The sequence below is a fragment of the Cricetulus griseus genome, chromosome 4, assembly GCF_003668045.3.
Source record: "Cricetulus griseus strain 17A/GY chromosome 4, alternate assembly CriGri-PICRH-1.0, whole genome shotgun sequence".
NCBI lineage: Eukaryota > Metazoa > Chordata > Mammalia > Rodentia > Cricetidae > Cricetulus > Cricetulus griseus.
The window spans coordinates 58,264,740-58,281,716 of record NC_048597.1 but is presented as its reverse complement, the minus strand read 5'-3'; the positions used below and the strand labels follow the sequence as shown (position 1 = coordinate 58,281,716).

At 42.7% G+C, this 16,977-nt stretch overlaps 1 protein-coding gene across 2 annotated transcripts in view; it reads right to left on the bottom strand.

Moving 5' to 3' along the window:
* Acap2 (ArfGAP with coiled-coil, ankyrin repeat and PH domains 2) overlaps positions 1-14,259 on the bottom strand; it is a 91,182-nt gene extending 76,923 nt beyond the window's left edge. For both annotated transcript variants that reach the window (XM_027412887.2, XM_027412888.2), the window contains exon 1: positions 14,111-14,259. In XM_027412887.2, coding sequence (XP_027268688.1) covers positions 14,111-14,244 — 134 coding nt within the window. In that variant the 5' untranslated portion in view covers positions 14,245-14,259. The remainder of the gene's footprint in view (positions 1-14,110) is intronic.
* Between the last annotated feature and the right edge of the window lie 2,718 nt (positions 14,260-16,977).

Sequence of the window (16,977 nt, the reverse complement as noted above, 5' to 3'; positions counted from 1 at the left end):
CCAGTCTGAACTACATACAATGCCGAAGAACCCAGACTGGAGAGCAGGCATGGTAAAGAAGGATTTGCATTCTAAGTACACCCCTGGCTTAGTTCAGCATTCAACAATGGTACATTTTATTCAGACAACTCCTCAAAAGTGGCTCCCCTTGGGACTTGTCCCATCAATCACCCGGGCTGAACCCCGAAGCATGTGGTGCTCATCTCTGCCACTATCCACTGACAGTCTGAGCTGCCCCCAGCAGTGCAGACACTCAGATCTGCGGAGTCCAGGAGCAAGCACAGTAACTCTGCTTCTCGGGAACTTGATTTCCATTTTAACCTTTACCTTAACTCAATTCTCAAATTATTATTTGTTAAAATGAGCCAAGCTAGATTTGATTAAATCACGGGTGTCTACTAAGCATTCAATCTTCTTTCACTGTGCAATCCTACACAGTTATCTATAAAATGCATGGAAGTGTTAAGGCTGGTGCTGGTACAGTGTTCTGAGTCCCAACCACTGAGCCTATCTCCAAGGAGGTGGACAGCTTTCCTGAGGGTGACACTCAACAACACTGTCCTCCAGCCTACACACACACACACACACACACACACACACACACACACACACACACACACACGAAAACACACAAGCAAACACACGTGTATGCATGTGTTCCTACATTTATGAACAAACACACACATTCCCTCACACACATGCACATGCTCCCCCACACACATGCTCCCACTTTTTAAAACAATCAAACTTGGTCTGTAGCTCAAGGGTAAAGTTGTTTGCTAGGAAGTATAAGTAGGGACCCTGGGTTCCATCTCAAACATAGACAGCTAAACAAAAAGCAAACACAGCTTTTTTTTTTTTTTTTCTTAACAAGGCTACTCACCTCTTTACACTCTCTCTCTCTTTCTTTCTCTCACCCTCTTGTTTTATTATTAGTTTTTAATGTTGCTAGGCTAGGGGGATTATGTGTGGTAGGTATTGAACAAAGGGCCAGTGCATGCCAGATTTGTCATTTCACCACTGATCTACAGTCTTGGCCTCTATAGCTGTTAAAAAGAAAAGAGAAGATAGACAACAGCTTTTACATTTTCATTATGTTCATTTACTGTGCGTGTGCACACATGTGTGCAAATGTGTGCACATAAAGTTGGCTGTGGTGAAATACTGTAATCCCAGCACTCAGAAGGCTAAAACTAAGGGTTTCAGATTCAAGGTCAGCCTGGCTACCTGCTTTTTTTTTTTTTTTTTTTTTAAGGCAAAGCAACAACACCACCCTTCATTTCAACTTTGGCAATATCCTTTCAATGGATTAGTCAAACTAGGTCACACATTATGCAATGAAAAGGGCAGGAACAAGATATTCAAGATCACTAATAAGCACACAAATGTCCTCCAGCAATTAAAGGCAGACTGGCAACTCCAAGTCTTGACTACCTGCTGGGGAGTTATCAAACATAAAGTAATGATAAATACTCAAAACACTGCACAGGGCTGTGATGCAGCTCATTAAGTACTTCACTATCACGAGCAAGGCCCTGGATGTGATCCCACCATACACACACACACACACACACACACACACACACACACACACACACACGTACAAAAACAGTTACACATGTATGTATGTATTCATGCATATTATGTGCAAAATTTGAAAATAGCTCTATTCCAACAAATTATACACATACAGAATAAGCGTTTATCTTCTAAAGAACTGCTGTGTGTCATGGTTAAATATCATCCCCAGCCAACTTCCTCTTTGAACTCAACAGCCCTTTCCAACTTGAACAACACTGGACTATTTTTTCAAAGAAAGAACAATGGCCAGGTCAAGGACAGCCCACTGATCCAAAGGCAAGAGTAACACAAAGTTCCCACAGCAAGACACAGCCCGTGACAGTGAGCATAAACCCTGGAAAGCCATTTCTTAAAAAGAAATCTCTCACTCAATCTTTCTTGTCACGAATGGCCACCTACCTAATAAAGTCCAGATCCATCCTATTGGATCTCTGTGAAGTCTTTACATTGAGAGGCCAAGGAATAGTTTTTATAAACTCAGACTTTGTATCTTACCATCTTTATGGGTAAATTATTTACGCTTCCATTCCATATGTAAAACAGACAACAAAGTGACTGATTTCTGAAAACTTCAGCCTCAGACACTCAGCAGCTGGTGATGACACTGCAGGACAGTGCTGAGTACACCAAGGTCTCCCAACCTCTTTCCAATTTCAACCTGAGGCAGAGGTGGCACGGCATTCAGACCCTCAAAGCCTAGGACTACGACATGATGGCATGGCATTCAGACCTGCAGAGCCCCTGTAAACACAGGAAAACCCATACTGAAATTACAGCAAAAGCCCAGGCTCTACACACGAAGTTGATCTCCGGAAACTACAAAACAATAGAAGTTGCTTTAAATTTTTAAGTCCCAATGAATGGAATAAAAGGGTCTGCCTTCCCTGATTAGGAATGCAACTACTCCTATTTCCTCAAACTGGAACCAGCCAAACCTGCAGTCTCCATGAGAAACTCTAAAATGAGAAGGAAAAAAAAAAAAAAAAGGAAAAATGAGCTAAAATCAAGAAGCAACTTTTTATTCTTTCTGTCAACTAATATGATGAATACCTACAAATTATGTAAAACTCCTCAGCCTACATTCCATCACCCACAAAAGGTGGAGATCGGCCTGGGTGCACCTGCTGCATTACTGCAAGATCTAACATTGATGGGCTGGGTGGCGCACACCTTTAATCCCAGCACTTGGAGGCAGAGGCAGGAGGAGCTCTGTGAGTTCTACAGGACAACCAGGACTGTTACATAGAGCAACCCTGTCTCAGAAAACAAAACAAAGACCTAGCATTCTGTTACAATGGCATTCAAAACAAACCCAAAACCTAAACTGAATCTTTTTCCCAAGCAAGATTTCCTTCAAGCTCATGCTTTTCCTGTCAACAAAACTGGTGAATGAACAAATGACTGAGTGAGTGAATGAATGAATGAATGAATGAATGAAAACTTATAAATTATGAAGCCTTTTCTTTATTAACAACTTCATTCTCCCTCAGAGTATCCTCCGGGTAAATCATGTAACATAGGAATACAAAAATGGTGGAATTTTTCAAAGTTGTTTGATCAACATTTTAGGAGGAAAAGTTATATACGTCATACAGATTACAAAAGAACCTTCCATTCTCCCAAAATAAAAATAATTTTTCAGAAGATAGGGGCTGTAACTTTAAGGAGATAGTTCTTTACCTCCCAAGTCCTCCCTGGTCAATATCATCCATAGTAAAACGACAGGGGTTGGGGAGGAATACAATAAAAACTGCAAGCAAGCCAAGGCACAGAGTGAAACACAAGCAGTTGGTCAGGTAGGTAGGATCACACCCTCAAGTCATTACACAAGCATCAATCACTCTGTAAATCCTAACTTGCAATTTAAATGAAGGAATGATTGAATAAATGAATGAAGGCTAAGCTTGTGTTTATTATCTAGACTATTCTATTCTGCACAGCCAAGCTGGGGTGGTAGGAGGGCTAAATACACAGGGACTTTTGTCCCTAGGACTCCACTTCTCTCCAGGACAGGTATGTGACTTCTACAGCCACACCTGGCATTTCCACCACGTGACACGGCAGCCAAGTCCAATGTTTATCATGCACAACGGCAAATATTCGTCATTAACAGGACACCAGCCTAAAGAAATACTAGACACATTTTAATCAGGGATGAGATTATCTTATTTTTCCTCCTCATAAAACTCAATACTAGTTCAGAAAGATATTTGCATGTATTCTTCATTCTCTAACAGCCTGTATTTCTTGTTCAGGGAGTTAGTGAATTCAAGCAGGTGAGATGCCAGGTTGATTAGCATGGGAGTTAACATCACGGCACAGGAGAAGGTGGCAAAAGAGCGAGCTCACTTGTTACACTGGGACCAGTAAGTCAGCAGTGACAACTTGTTAACCCATCCTTACACCTGACAGGGTTTGAAGCCAGAATGAAGGGAAGCCGGTCTAATGAGAGGAAAAACTCTTTTTGTTGAAAAGAAACACGCAAGTTGAAGGGAAACACACAAGAGCACAGGCTACATAAGGCAGGCTACAACTGAGCCCAGAAAACAAAAGCCAAAAGTCTTATCTTAACATCACACACAGGCAAACTTCCTTCAGAAGAAACTTTTTACATTAACGTTCTCCAAGGTCACTCTACTCTCAAGATCTACTATTACTGCTGTGGGGATGACAGGAAAATTACCCCACATTTGAGGCACTGAATAAAGAGATAAGATCAAATTTAGCCAAGTACCTAAAAATCTGAGCTTACATTATTACTGGAGGGTGTCATCAATAGCTTTAAAGATAAGAACACTATAAACATCATGGTTTATAAAAGGCAAAAAAAGAAGGTATTTCTATATAGGAAGAATACTATGGCTGGTGGACTATCAAGATGACTGAGCAACTGAAAGCAGCAATGACAACAGACTCCAAAGGAAGAAGGAAGCAAGGTGCGTGGGGTGGGGGAGGGGGCGTGTCAGGTTCTCCTGCTTTCACAGCTACTCCCAAATATCCTTTTCTGGTTAATAGTTGATGAGACACAGAACCTCCTGGAAATCTCAGCCGGTTAGACAACCACAAACTCAGCCTATGACACAGCAGAGGCTACTTCACAATCACAGCTACAACTTCCCAGGTTCCTCCACTAACAAACACATACCCATAGGAACACCTAGTGACAGTAAGTCTACCTTACGCCTTCTAGCATTTCACAATTTTCATTAGACCTTTGGAAATGATATTACACTTATTGTAAAGAGAAAAGTGCAGAACTCAAAAAAGAAACAATTAAGAGGAAACGAGCCACAACCCCAAATCAAGAACTGAAGAAATTAAAAAAAAAAAAAAAAAAAAAAGCCAGGCGTTGGTGGCACATGCCTTTAATCCCAGCACTCGGGAGGCAGAGGCAGGAGGATCTCTATGAGTTCAAGACCAGCCTGGTCTACAAGAGCTAGTTTCAGGACAGCCTCCAAAGCCACAGAGAAAACCTGTCTCAAAAAACCAAAAAAAAAAAAAAAAAAAAAAACCTGAAGAAATTGCTGAGTGACAGAACTTTTTAATGAAAGTAAAATAGCTGTGCTTAAAGAAGCGTATTACTCAGTGCTGCATCTGCATTAAAAGCCTGCAATTGCACAATTTATAAGAAGGGCACGGAAAAACACATTCAAGCATTTAATAAACAGGCAGGGTTGAAAGGCAATTGCATACTATGAACAACCTCAACAGTAAAACCGTGACAGGGTAAAGAGACAGCTCAGGGGTTAAAAGCATGAACTGCTCTTGCAGAAGACCCAAGCTCAATTCCTCACACCCGTCAGGGGGCTCACGGCCAACTATAGCTAGGCTTCAAGGGATCCGAGGTCCTCTTCTGGACTCCTGGGGAATGTGCACCTTGCATGTGCACATTTACACACACACACACACACACACACACACACACACACACACACACACACACCACAAAATTTAAAAATGAATGAAGTCACAACTGTGTTTGCTTCAGACTGAGTGTCTGACAGTGAATATAACTGTAACTCTATTATTGCTCAGTATGTCTAGACTGAGAGGTCCCAATGGCAGGGGCTGTGGTTCTCTTAGCAATCCATCCTAGTTCAGTTAGTTACCAAACAAATATTGCTCACCAAATGGAAGGACGCACGGATGGGTGGATGACATCAGGGGAATAAAACATTTTAAAACTGTGGGCTAGAGAGGGCTAGGTGTTGAAGCACATGACAAGTGTAAGACTGGCATTTGGATCCCTAGCACTCACATAAAAGCCATTAAAACAAAAAAAGGGGGGGGGACCATCATGGAGTTAAGATGAAAAACGGAAGTGGGTCACCTCTAGGAAGCCTTGTGCCTGCATCCCACCATTATGACACACGGGGTATTTTTAAGACTGAGACATGAGAAGTGTGTATAATGCTAGGACAGGGCGGTTCTGGATTTGAAAGTAGGCCTTAATGGAACTAGAGAGATGGCTCAATGGTTAAGGGCTCATACTGCTCTCTTAAAAGACTCAAGCTGGGTTCCCAGCACCCACAGGAAATGTCCCTAAGGGCCTGTAACTCCAACTCAGGGGATCTGATGTCCTCTTCTGGCCTCCACGGGCACTGCACTAATGTACAAATCCATACTCAGACACACACACATATATAATTACAAAAAGAATAAATCTTCTTCGGTTGGAGATAGCTCAGTGTTTACTTCTACTCTAGCAGAGGAATTTGGAAGTATCTCAGCAGGCAAAGTTAGCCTTAAGAGCCTAGGATCTCAGTTGGATCTCTAGTGTCCAAATAAAAAGCTGAACACACTCAGGAGGCAGAGGCAAGCTCATCCCTGTGAATCAGACGCCAGGACGACATACAGACACCCTGTCTCAAAATAAATAGACAAATAACAGATGCACTTGTAATCAGGGAGGGACAGGCAGATCCCTGGGCTTGCCGGCCAGCCTGTCCTTGGTGAGTTCTAAGGACTCTCTAGCAGTGAGAGTCCATATTTTAAAACACAAGGAAGATGGAATTTACATGCATGCACATACATGCAGCTGCACACACACACACACACACACACACACACACACACACACACACACACACACACACACACACAAATGGGATGGGGATGTTGTGTGCGAACATGTGTAAGACCCTGGCTTCAATCCCTACTGCCTCAACATATTAGTTTTTAAAAAAAGGAAAACCATTAGGTGTGATGGTGCACACTTGTAACCCAGCACCTGGGATGCCAAGGAGGAGACTGAAAGTTCAAAGCTGAAATGAGCTATATAATGAGACCATCTCTCTAAGAGAGATGAATGGCAGGCAGGTAGGCAGGCAGGCGGGTAGAGAGGCAGCTCCACCACTAGAAATAAAAGTAGGAACATGGAGTGCCCCTCCTCTTTCCCCCAACCACAAACAGGAGCAAACATACCCCCACTGTGGGTCTGTGAAACAATGATCCCTGCCACCCTAGAGCATCCTAAAGGAACCCAGGCAGTAAACAACAAATATAATCATCAACCAACCAGATGCCACAAAGTGATGGGGGAGGGGCAAACAGAGTAAAAGAAGCTGGCCTGGGCTACAATTTTAAACGGGGGTAATCTAGACACATTCCCCAAGAGAGTGGCATTTGATCAAAGGCCTGGGATAAGGTAGTGAGTCACCAAGAAGAGCTGCTATAAAACCAACCAATGCGCCAGCTCTGGTGTGTCTAGGGAAGAACAGCAGGGCTAGAACAGAAAGGAAGGGCCACGGGAAGCTAAGAGACACCATCACACTGAGAGCCTTGCAGGCCAGGGAGGGGAGCCCCATAACCACTGACCACTGACCCAGAGTAGAAGCAATAGTAAGGCATATTTTGCCAAGACTCTATCTGGCTATTGGGTACAAGAGGGCAAGGAAACAAAATAGGAAGCAAAAGGACTAGCTGGGGGCTTCAGCACCCACCCACTTAAGAGAGGAGACTGGTCAAACCCACATCCACCATGGTGAAAACTCCCCAGATTCTAGGCATCTCCTCAAAGTTCAGCCAAGAGTATTTCCTGATGAGTTGGGTGTAACATGCAAGTATATGCATGTGTACACAAGTGCACAGGTAATCTATAATCAAGGGTGAGACCGAGGCTTTAGCCGAAGCAACAAAAAGGATAGAGTTATAACCAAACAAAACTAGGAAACCAAGTAGCACAAGTTTAGGGAGAAAAGATGTAGATTTCAGTTTTAGATTTATCCCAAAATACTTATAAGGTATTTAAGTGGTGAGAGCAAACAGGTAAATAAAATATAGTCCAGAGCTTAGGTAAGAAGTTTAAGATGGAGATAAGAATTAAATGGGGCTAGAGAGATGGCTCAGTGGTTAGAGCAATGGCTGCTTCTCCAGAGGACAGGGGTTCAATTCACAGCACCCACATGGCAGCTCACACCTGTTTTTAACTCCAGTTCCAGGGCTTCTGACACCCTTATGCAGACATAGATGCAGGCAAAACACCAATGAACATAAAATAAAAATAAATTATATATAAATAAAGAATTATAGATACAAAGACAGTACCAACAGACTTGAGCCCACACATCAAAAAAAAAAGAGGGCTAAACTTTGGGGCACTTTGATGTTAAAAGTCAGAATTTTAAGAAGGGCATGGTGGACAGACAGGCCTACAATCCTAACACTGGAGTGCCAGGCATCCTGAGCTACATAGCAAACCTCCATTAAAAAAAAAATAAGATATTTCCAGGCAGTGGTGGCGCACACCTTTAATCCCAGCACTCAAGAGGCAGAGGCAGGCGGATCTCTGAGTTCGAGGCCAGCCTGGTCTACAGAGTGAATTCCAGGACAGGCTCCAAAGCTACAGCGAAAGCTGGGGAAAAGTTAAGGGGGAAAAGTGAAGGTAATTAACAAAGATGAAAGAGAAGCCCACAAGTGAAAACAGCATAGCAAAGTGAAGGGAGCCAGGCAGCTGTCAAGCAGATATGTACAAAACCCCACATGGTCACAGGCAACAAAGTTAACCAACCTGAGGGTTTTGTTGTTGTTGTTTGCTTATTTGATGAGATGGGGTTTCTCTGTGTAGCCCTACTTGTCCCAGAACTATGCAGACCAGGCTGGCCTAGAACTCACAGAGATCCGCCTGCCTCTCCTCTAGGGTGTGCCACTCCCAACCAAGGTGGGCTTTACAATGGTTACAAAACAGCTTTCAATGTTGAAAATACTTTGGGCATGATATTCTGATGAATCAAAAATGTACTTCTAAGGTGAGATTAAGTTCCAAGAAAATATAGTGATTATATTATAGGCAGTCCATGAAACTTAAATGAGAACAAGCCAGGTGTGGTGGTGCATTGACTATAATCCAAGCCCTCGGGGGGCTGAGGCTGGAGGATTGGGAGTTTGAAGCCAGCCTGGACTACACATAAATATATATTCTCAAATATATATATGCATATATATGTGTATACACTCTCAACCTCATGTAATCACATTAGCTATATTGCTGAAGCATCAAGAATCTCTGTGACCCATAAGATTGAATATTGGTGTTTAATATAATCCACAGAGGAAAATGAAAACTACTACTTAAGCTTTACAGACTCCTGGCTGGCTTAAATCTTACTGGTCAGACCAAGTACAGAAGAAGATGGGGAGAGATGGATGGGTAGGTGGGTGGTAAGTGGGTAAGTGACTTTCCTGGAGTCAGGGTCTGCAGCACAGGCCAGTTTCACAGCAGCTTCCATTGCTTCTGCGTAGTAAATACATTTACAGGCATGTATGAGCTAACATGTCCAGCCACAGTCTTGATTTTGTTATCAAAAATATCCATCAATTCACTAGAAGCCATGGCCACAAACAGCACACCTATCATTCATTTAAAAGTAAATATTTCTCAAGAGAACAGGAAGACAAACCATAGTCAGAGGAAAAATATTGACAAAGAACTTATTTGGTAAAGGACTGTTTGATCTAGGGATATAGTTCAGTGGTAAAGCAACTGCCTAGCATGCTCAAGGCCATGTGCAATCAATCCCCAGTACAGAAAAAAAAAGAAAAGAAAAGAAAAAAGAAAGAATTAATAAAGGAATGTTAACCAAAACATAAAAAGTTAAAAGTCAGTAAGGAGAAATAAGTCCAATGTTTAAATGAGCGAGAGATCTGAGGAGGCACCTCACTGAAGATGATACTAAGATGGTACGTGTATGGGACAAACAGTGGCATCACAGCAGTAAACCCCAAGGAGATGCTCCAACACGTGTATGAGAATGAACAAAAGGAGACTACTGCAGCATCAGATAGATGCTGGCGAGGAGGCAGAACAACACAAAGCTCATTCATAGCAACGGGAAGGCAAAGGAGACAGACTTGGATATCCAGTTAGCAGTTCCTAATGAAATCAAGCACAGTCACACAATCCCGCAATCACACTCCATTCAGTCAAAAGCTCATGTCCACACAAGCAAAGGCTATACATGGATACTCTAGCAACGCTGTTCAAAGAACCAAACAGTGAAGCAGTCATCACATCCTTCACTAGGTGGATGGGAAAAGTGTGGGATACCCAGGAAGTGGGCTATGATTCTATGATTAACAGTAAAAAGAGATGAGCTACCAAGCCATGAAAACTCATGGGGGGAGAGCCAGGCAGGTAGGCACTCAATGGGCTAAAACATGAAGAGCATACATGCAAATCCTGCTGGGGCTACAGAGCAAGTTCAAGACCAGAATGAGTAACTCAGTGAGACCCTCTATCAAAATACAAAGTAAAAAGAAGGCTAAGAACATGGCTCAGCTCACAGCCCGACACCATCACCCAAAAGACACGGACACACTTGTGGTACACCTCAGTAAGTGAAAGAAGACAGGATACATATTTTCAGATCTTAAATAGCGCTGCCTTTAAAAAGTAAAATCATTGACACAATGAAGGGACCACTGGTAGCAGAGGTTGGGGGAGAAGATCGAGCAGAGGTATAAATAGGAGGAACAAACAGCCTTGAGGACATTCTTACGGTGGAAGTGCTGTTTGTGAGTGTAAATGCTGCAAGGTTTATGTCACATAGTGACAAGCCGCCCTCCCTCCCAGCCTCTCCACACAGATGAGTCAATTCACGATTGTGTCACCTACATACAACAGACTCCCCTCCTTATGCTAACGTCTTCAACTTCTGACACTCAGGATGGGCTTTGGTTGGTTGGTTGGTTGGTTGGTTGGTTGGTTGGTTGGTTGGCTGGCTGGCTGGCTGGCTGGCTGGCTGGCTGGCTGGCTGGTTTTTGAGGCAGGGTTTCTCTGTGTAACAACCCTACCTGTCCCGGAACTCACTCTATAGACCAGGCTGGCCTCAAACTCACAGAGACTCACATGCCTCTGCCTTAGGAGAGCTGGGATTAACGGTGTTTGCCACCACTGCCTGGCCAGCGTTAGTCTTTTTTTATTCAGTGCTGGGGAGAGAACCCAGAGCCATGCATGCTAGTGCTCTACCTACCAATGACCTACATCTCAGTCCTCCTCTTTAGAAACACTCTCCCCTACACTGTTCAGGCTAGCCGAAAACTTCCCACCTCCACTTCCTGGTTCGCTGGGAACAAGAGCTGGGATCACAAACCATCACACACCCAGAAGTTTCTCAACATCTGTCAAATGCAAGAGTTTAAATAATGCCGTCTCAGTGTTGACTTAATTTGTATGTATATTTACTTAATACAAAAAGTGAAGTCATGTACATTTGTCTTTTTCAACTGTCTATGACATTAGTTCATTGTCTGAGATGTTTTCTAATTAAAAAAAACTGAATGCTTTATTGACATATAATTCAAATCCACACCCATTAAAGTGTAAAGTAACTTTAGTATATGCAGTTGGTCAGTCACCACCATCTAATTTTAGAACATTCTCATAACCCTATAAAGACTCACAGCTCCATCAGGACTTTCTTCTCCTTCCTCTCCTGCTTCCCCAAGACCTGGGCACCCTTAGACTTTCTGTCTTGGTAAATCAGCCTTTTCTAGATATTTAACTGGAATTACAAAACTTTTTGTTATTGTTGTATTTGTTTTTGTTTTTCAAGACAGGGTATCATTATGTAACTCTTGGGTGTCCTGGACCTCACTGTGTAGACCAGGCTGGCCTTGAACTAAGAGATCTGCCTCCCTCCGCTGAGATTAAAGGTGTGCGCCACTTTGTCTGGTTTTCAAAATACTTTTAAAATATAGAATTTTAAGCCTTCCACATTTTCCAAATCCCCATAGTTCATTCACTAAGGAAAATGGGTAATACTGTTTCTAGGCTCCGCCTTTGGACCATGCTTTACAAAACCATCCTGATCCTAAGGACGAAAGTGTTCTCGCCTATATTTCCAGCAGTACATTCACAGTTTCTATTTCAACACAGAGCTCTTACTCCACCTAACTCGCTGCTCCCTCCACTCTGGAATAATGCATGGACCCCACTCAGCTGTCTCTCACTTATTTACCAAGTCACAACCCTTTTCCTTTTGATTTACTTTCACCATTCTCTAAATTCATAGACATTTTTGGTCTGTTCTGGATTTTTAAAAATTCTTTCATCTGTTCTATAATCAAGCTCTGTACTTCAACACCACATTTAAAATCTGGTTATAGACACTGCTGACTACTATTATGTTAACAACACATTTTACATCTGCTTAGGGACATTGTGCTCATTGACATTAATTTTTAGGACTTTACGCTCCCATATTTTAGTCTTTCATCTAAACTGTAGAACACTGGCATTACGCTTGCTGCAAATTAATCTATGAAGAATTTATACATCTACAGGGTGAGTCTACACACACACACACACACACACACACACACACACACACACACACACACATACACACACACACCACACACACACACACACACACAATTAACCTGTTAGCCTGGGGTTCCTAAAGTTTACTGACAATATGGTATATGGTCGTTTCTGACTAATGTATTACTGAGAGCTCCCTACTGCATAATATAAAGGAAAGAATATAGATACCTAACATATGACTTTCTATAGCCCTCATTCCTGTATTACCTGCCAGTATAATCTCAGCAATAAATCAGTGGTATTCCTGCATAGAAAAGCAAATCTTAAACGCTCAGTGCCAAACAACAGAGTGGGATTGGCACAGCCTGTGTTCTGTTCTGTCCTGAGTCTGTCCCACTGTCCACCCACTTTACATCTGACTTACTTATCTTCTGCATCCACAAATGTTATCTCTCTTACTTCTCCCAAAGTAGTTTTTGAGAATCTAAAATCTCTGAACTTTGAGGCATCCTAAAAATAAGCATTTTAACTCTTCCATTTAAAAAGAGAGAAAGTAGTCCCTCTCAAGTACTTAAAGGAATTGAGAGAGAGAGAGAGAGAGAGAGAGAGAGAGAGAGAGAGAGAGGAGGAGGAGGAAGCAAGCTAGCTCTGATGATAAAGAACAGCTGTTACTAAGAATTAATTCTATGGAAGTTTAGAAAAGACAGAACCATAAGGTGAACTGGACGGCAATGACTTAAAAAGAGGGGGCAGGGACAAACAGTAATAAAAGCCAAAGTGACAGAACCAGGAAGCCACCTCGTAGGAAACTAGGAACTTGTAGCCATACAATCCTGCACTGCAGGAAGGAATCCATATCCAATACTACAGTAAATAAAAGATCAAAGTGGGGCTCTCGCAAACTGTGATGACCCTACATACAGCACAAATCTTTACATCAGTCAGGACAGGAAGGTCCTGCCAACACCATTAACGTCGTTGTACCTGACTGAATATCACATCCTTAGCTGAGGCTCCAAGATGAAATCTCTACCAGCTTTGGCCATAATCCCAAATGAGATGCTCAACTACCAATACAAGGTTCTCAGGGGATACGATTAGAGGGGCAAAGCAAAACTTCATGGTTGTCTTAGGGTTTCTCCACTGCTGTGATAAAACACCATGACAAAAAGCAACTTAGAAGGGAAGGGCTCCTTTCAACTTGCAGCCTACAGACGATCAACCTGGGAAGTTGGAGCAAAAACCTGAAGGCAGGAGCTGAAGCCGAAGCCATGGAAGAGGGCTGTTACTGGCTTGCTCTGCCTGCTTTCTCATAGCACCCAGGACCACCAGCCCAGGGGTGACACTGCCTACAATGAGCTGGGCCCTCTCCCATCAATCATCAATCAAGAAAATGCACCACAGGCCTGCCCACAGCTCAGTCTGGCAGGGGCATTTTCTCAACTGAGGTTCCCTCTTCTAAAAGGACTCCAGCTTGTGTCCAGTTGGCATAAAACTGCCAGCACAGCAGGATACTACAGCAGGTCTCTCTCACCTCAAGCATCTTTTAGCAAAGAAGAGAACAGGAGAGGTTTAGAAAGTTCAAAGATGAGGTGGAAGCTGGGGTGAGGCCGTCTCTTTACATGGAACTTTCAGTTCATTCCCGAATTGAAACACAGGGACAGGTTCCTTCCCTTCACCTCGGGCTAATGAAGCAGCTTTCATGATCTGATCTCTGAGATCACTCTGTGGGTAGATTGCTTCTACACGAGAAAGCTAGACTACCATCTGACTGGAGTGGTCCACGCAGCAGCAAAGAGGGCTCCCAACACAAGTGGCTGTGCTGTGACAACCGTGCGTCCAGGTGAGCGCTTCCTACAGAAGATGTGAACCAGCTGTCCGGGGCTGGTTTGTTCCATGGCAGGCAGATACTTCTACAGATACACTGGAAACATCCCACCCCAGGATGCTGAAATGGGCAGAAATACTGAAAACAACCAAGGCAAGAGAAAAGCAGGTTAGAGACTTGCCACTCAAGGGCCACAGCAGCCAGAGTCTAACATTTTCCAAGGTTTTTTTTTTTTTTTTTTTTTTTTTACATATTTTTAATAAATAGCTTTATTGAGGTATAGCTGACATGTTTAAAGTATACAACAGGGTATGCTTTTAAATATATACACATACACAAATCCACAAAATTCAGTAATGAACTTACTAGAACACTCCGAAAGTTTCCTCATTCCCTTTCTCCAGTCTTTGCCGCCCATCTCTGCCCAGGATACATAAATTTAAGTTTCCAACAATGCTCAAGAAGTGAAGTCATATGTACTCTTTGTGGCTGGGATTCCTTTGTTCTGCACACTTATTCTGTGATTCATCCACTGTGTAGACAGTACAATGTCCTTTTATTGTTGAGGGATATATATATCCCATTTTGGAGACACCAGTTCGTTTATACATTCACCACACAATAGAGATATGGGTTTTTTTTTTCAGTTTTTAGCTATTATAAAAATAAAATCTGCTAAGAATATTCCCACAAAAATCTTTGCAAAGATATATGATTTGGGGGGGTGCACTTGGTCATGGGTGTGCATATATGTCAGATATCTCCCTCTATCACTCACACCTTATTTTGAGACCGGGTCTCTCACTGAACCTGGAGCTCACCAATTCCAATAGTCGGCTGGCTGGTGAGCTCCAGAGATCTGCCAGTTTCTGCCCCACCCCCTACTCCACCCCAGCACTGGGACTGCAGGGACTCACTACTGCTCCCAGCTTTCTATGTGGATACTGGGAATCCTAACTCGGGTGGGTCCTCATGCTTCCATGGCAGGTACTTTTCCAACTGAGCCATTTCCCCATCATGGAAATATGACTTCTTTTCTCAGAGGTAAATAGCTAGGAACAGAATGGATGTGTCATTTAAGTGAAGATCTCTAAGAGTGGGGACAGTGCCAGGGACTAATGCAAGGCCGGCCTCTCACTGGCTGGGCAAAAATTCCACCAAACCTAAATCCTCAGACCTGGCTCTAACTTTGCAACTGTCAACTTTGTGTTTCCAAGGTTTTTTTTGCCACTCTCCACACTCACTAACACCATCTGTGAGTTCTAGGTATCCCTCATGCCTGGCACAGGAGGCTGAGTTCAATTTTGGTCATTCCTCTTGGGGTGGTTTCCGTCTTACAACCCTAATGACTAATAAAGTTGACTGACAGTTTTCACAGGCATATTTGCTATTCTTACAACTTGAGTGACACGTACTATTACAAACTTTTGCTCAGTTTCTAGTTGTACTGTTTTCTTATTCTTAAAATTTGAGAAGTCTTTATACATTCTGTAAGTTCTCTATTACATATATAATTTGCAAATATCTCACATCCCAGTGTTCTCATTATCTTAACTATACTTTTCCTTTTTGTTTGTTTTTTGTTTGTTTGTTTTCAAGACAGGGTTTCTCTGTGTAATAGTCCTGGCTGTCCTGGAACTCACTCTAAACCAGGCTGGCCTAGAACTCACAGAGATAGAACCGGTCTCTGCCTCCGAGTGCTGGAATTAAAGGCATGCACCACCACCGCCCAGTTTAACTGTACTTTTCTTTTTTTTTAAGATTTATTTATTATGTATACAGTGTTCTGCCTACACACCAGAAGAAAGCACCAGATCTCATCACAGACAGCTGTGAGCCACCATGTGGTTGCTGGAAATTGAACTCAGGACCTCTGAAAGAGCAGCCAGTGCTCTTAACCTCTGAGTCATCTCTCCAGCCCTTAACTGTACTTTTCAAAGTTAAGATTTTTGCTCAAAACTAGCTGTCATTTTTCTATAGATTGGGTTTGAATTGTTTTTGAAGTCTTTGCCAAATGTCAGTTCTCTAGCCAGCTCCACTGACCCCTGTCCTGTCAAAATGTTACAGTGTCTTACAATCAGGAAGCACTCTTTTGTTCCCCTTTTCCAAAGTTGCTTCGGCTATTATAGGTGAATTTCAAAATCTACTCATTAATTATTGTTTTAAAAAATTAAAACAAGTACATGGAATACACACCACAATCTGGTAAAGTTGTGATCCTGTGGACTATGATTCTGTGGACCAAGTCTTATGCATGGAGCTACACCCCAGCCTCAGAAAATAGATATACTGGGGGCTGGATGATGGGGAATGTACTGTGTATGTTTATCTTATTGATTGTTAAATAAAATACTGTTTGGCCAATAAGACAGTAAGTAGACAGGACTAGGAGTCAAAGAGGATTCTGGGAAATGTAGTAGAGAAGTGCTGATCCAGGCAGGAAGTGACATAGCAAGGAGACTCATATTTAAGCGAAGGAGAAACAGGAAGGGCCCCCTTTTTCGCCTCCGCTCCTGTTCCAGCGGCAAGATGTGATCCCAGCAAGGAGGGATGCCAATAAGGTGTCTGATAAGATAGATAAGTCTTATAAAATACATAGATTTATGATAATTAAGACTGAGCTAACAGATGAGAATCCTAGTCATTGGCCAAGCAGCTTTGAACCTAAAACAAGTTTCTGTGTATTCATTTGGGTCTAACTCGGGCGGGCAGGCGGCTGGCATAAAGCTCACATGTGGTGGTGGGGCTCAGGCGGCTTTAGGCAGAAAGATGTATCGTAACAGCTGGAGATTACTTTCTGCAC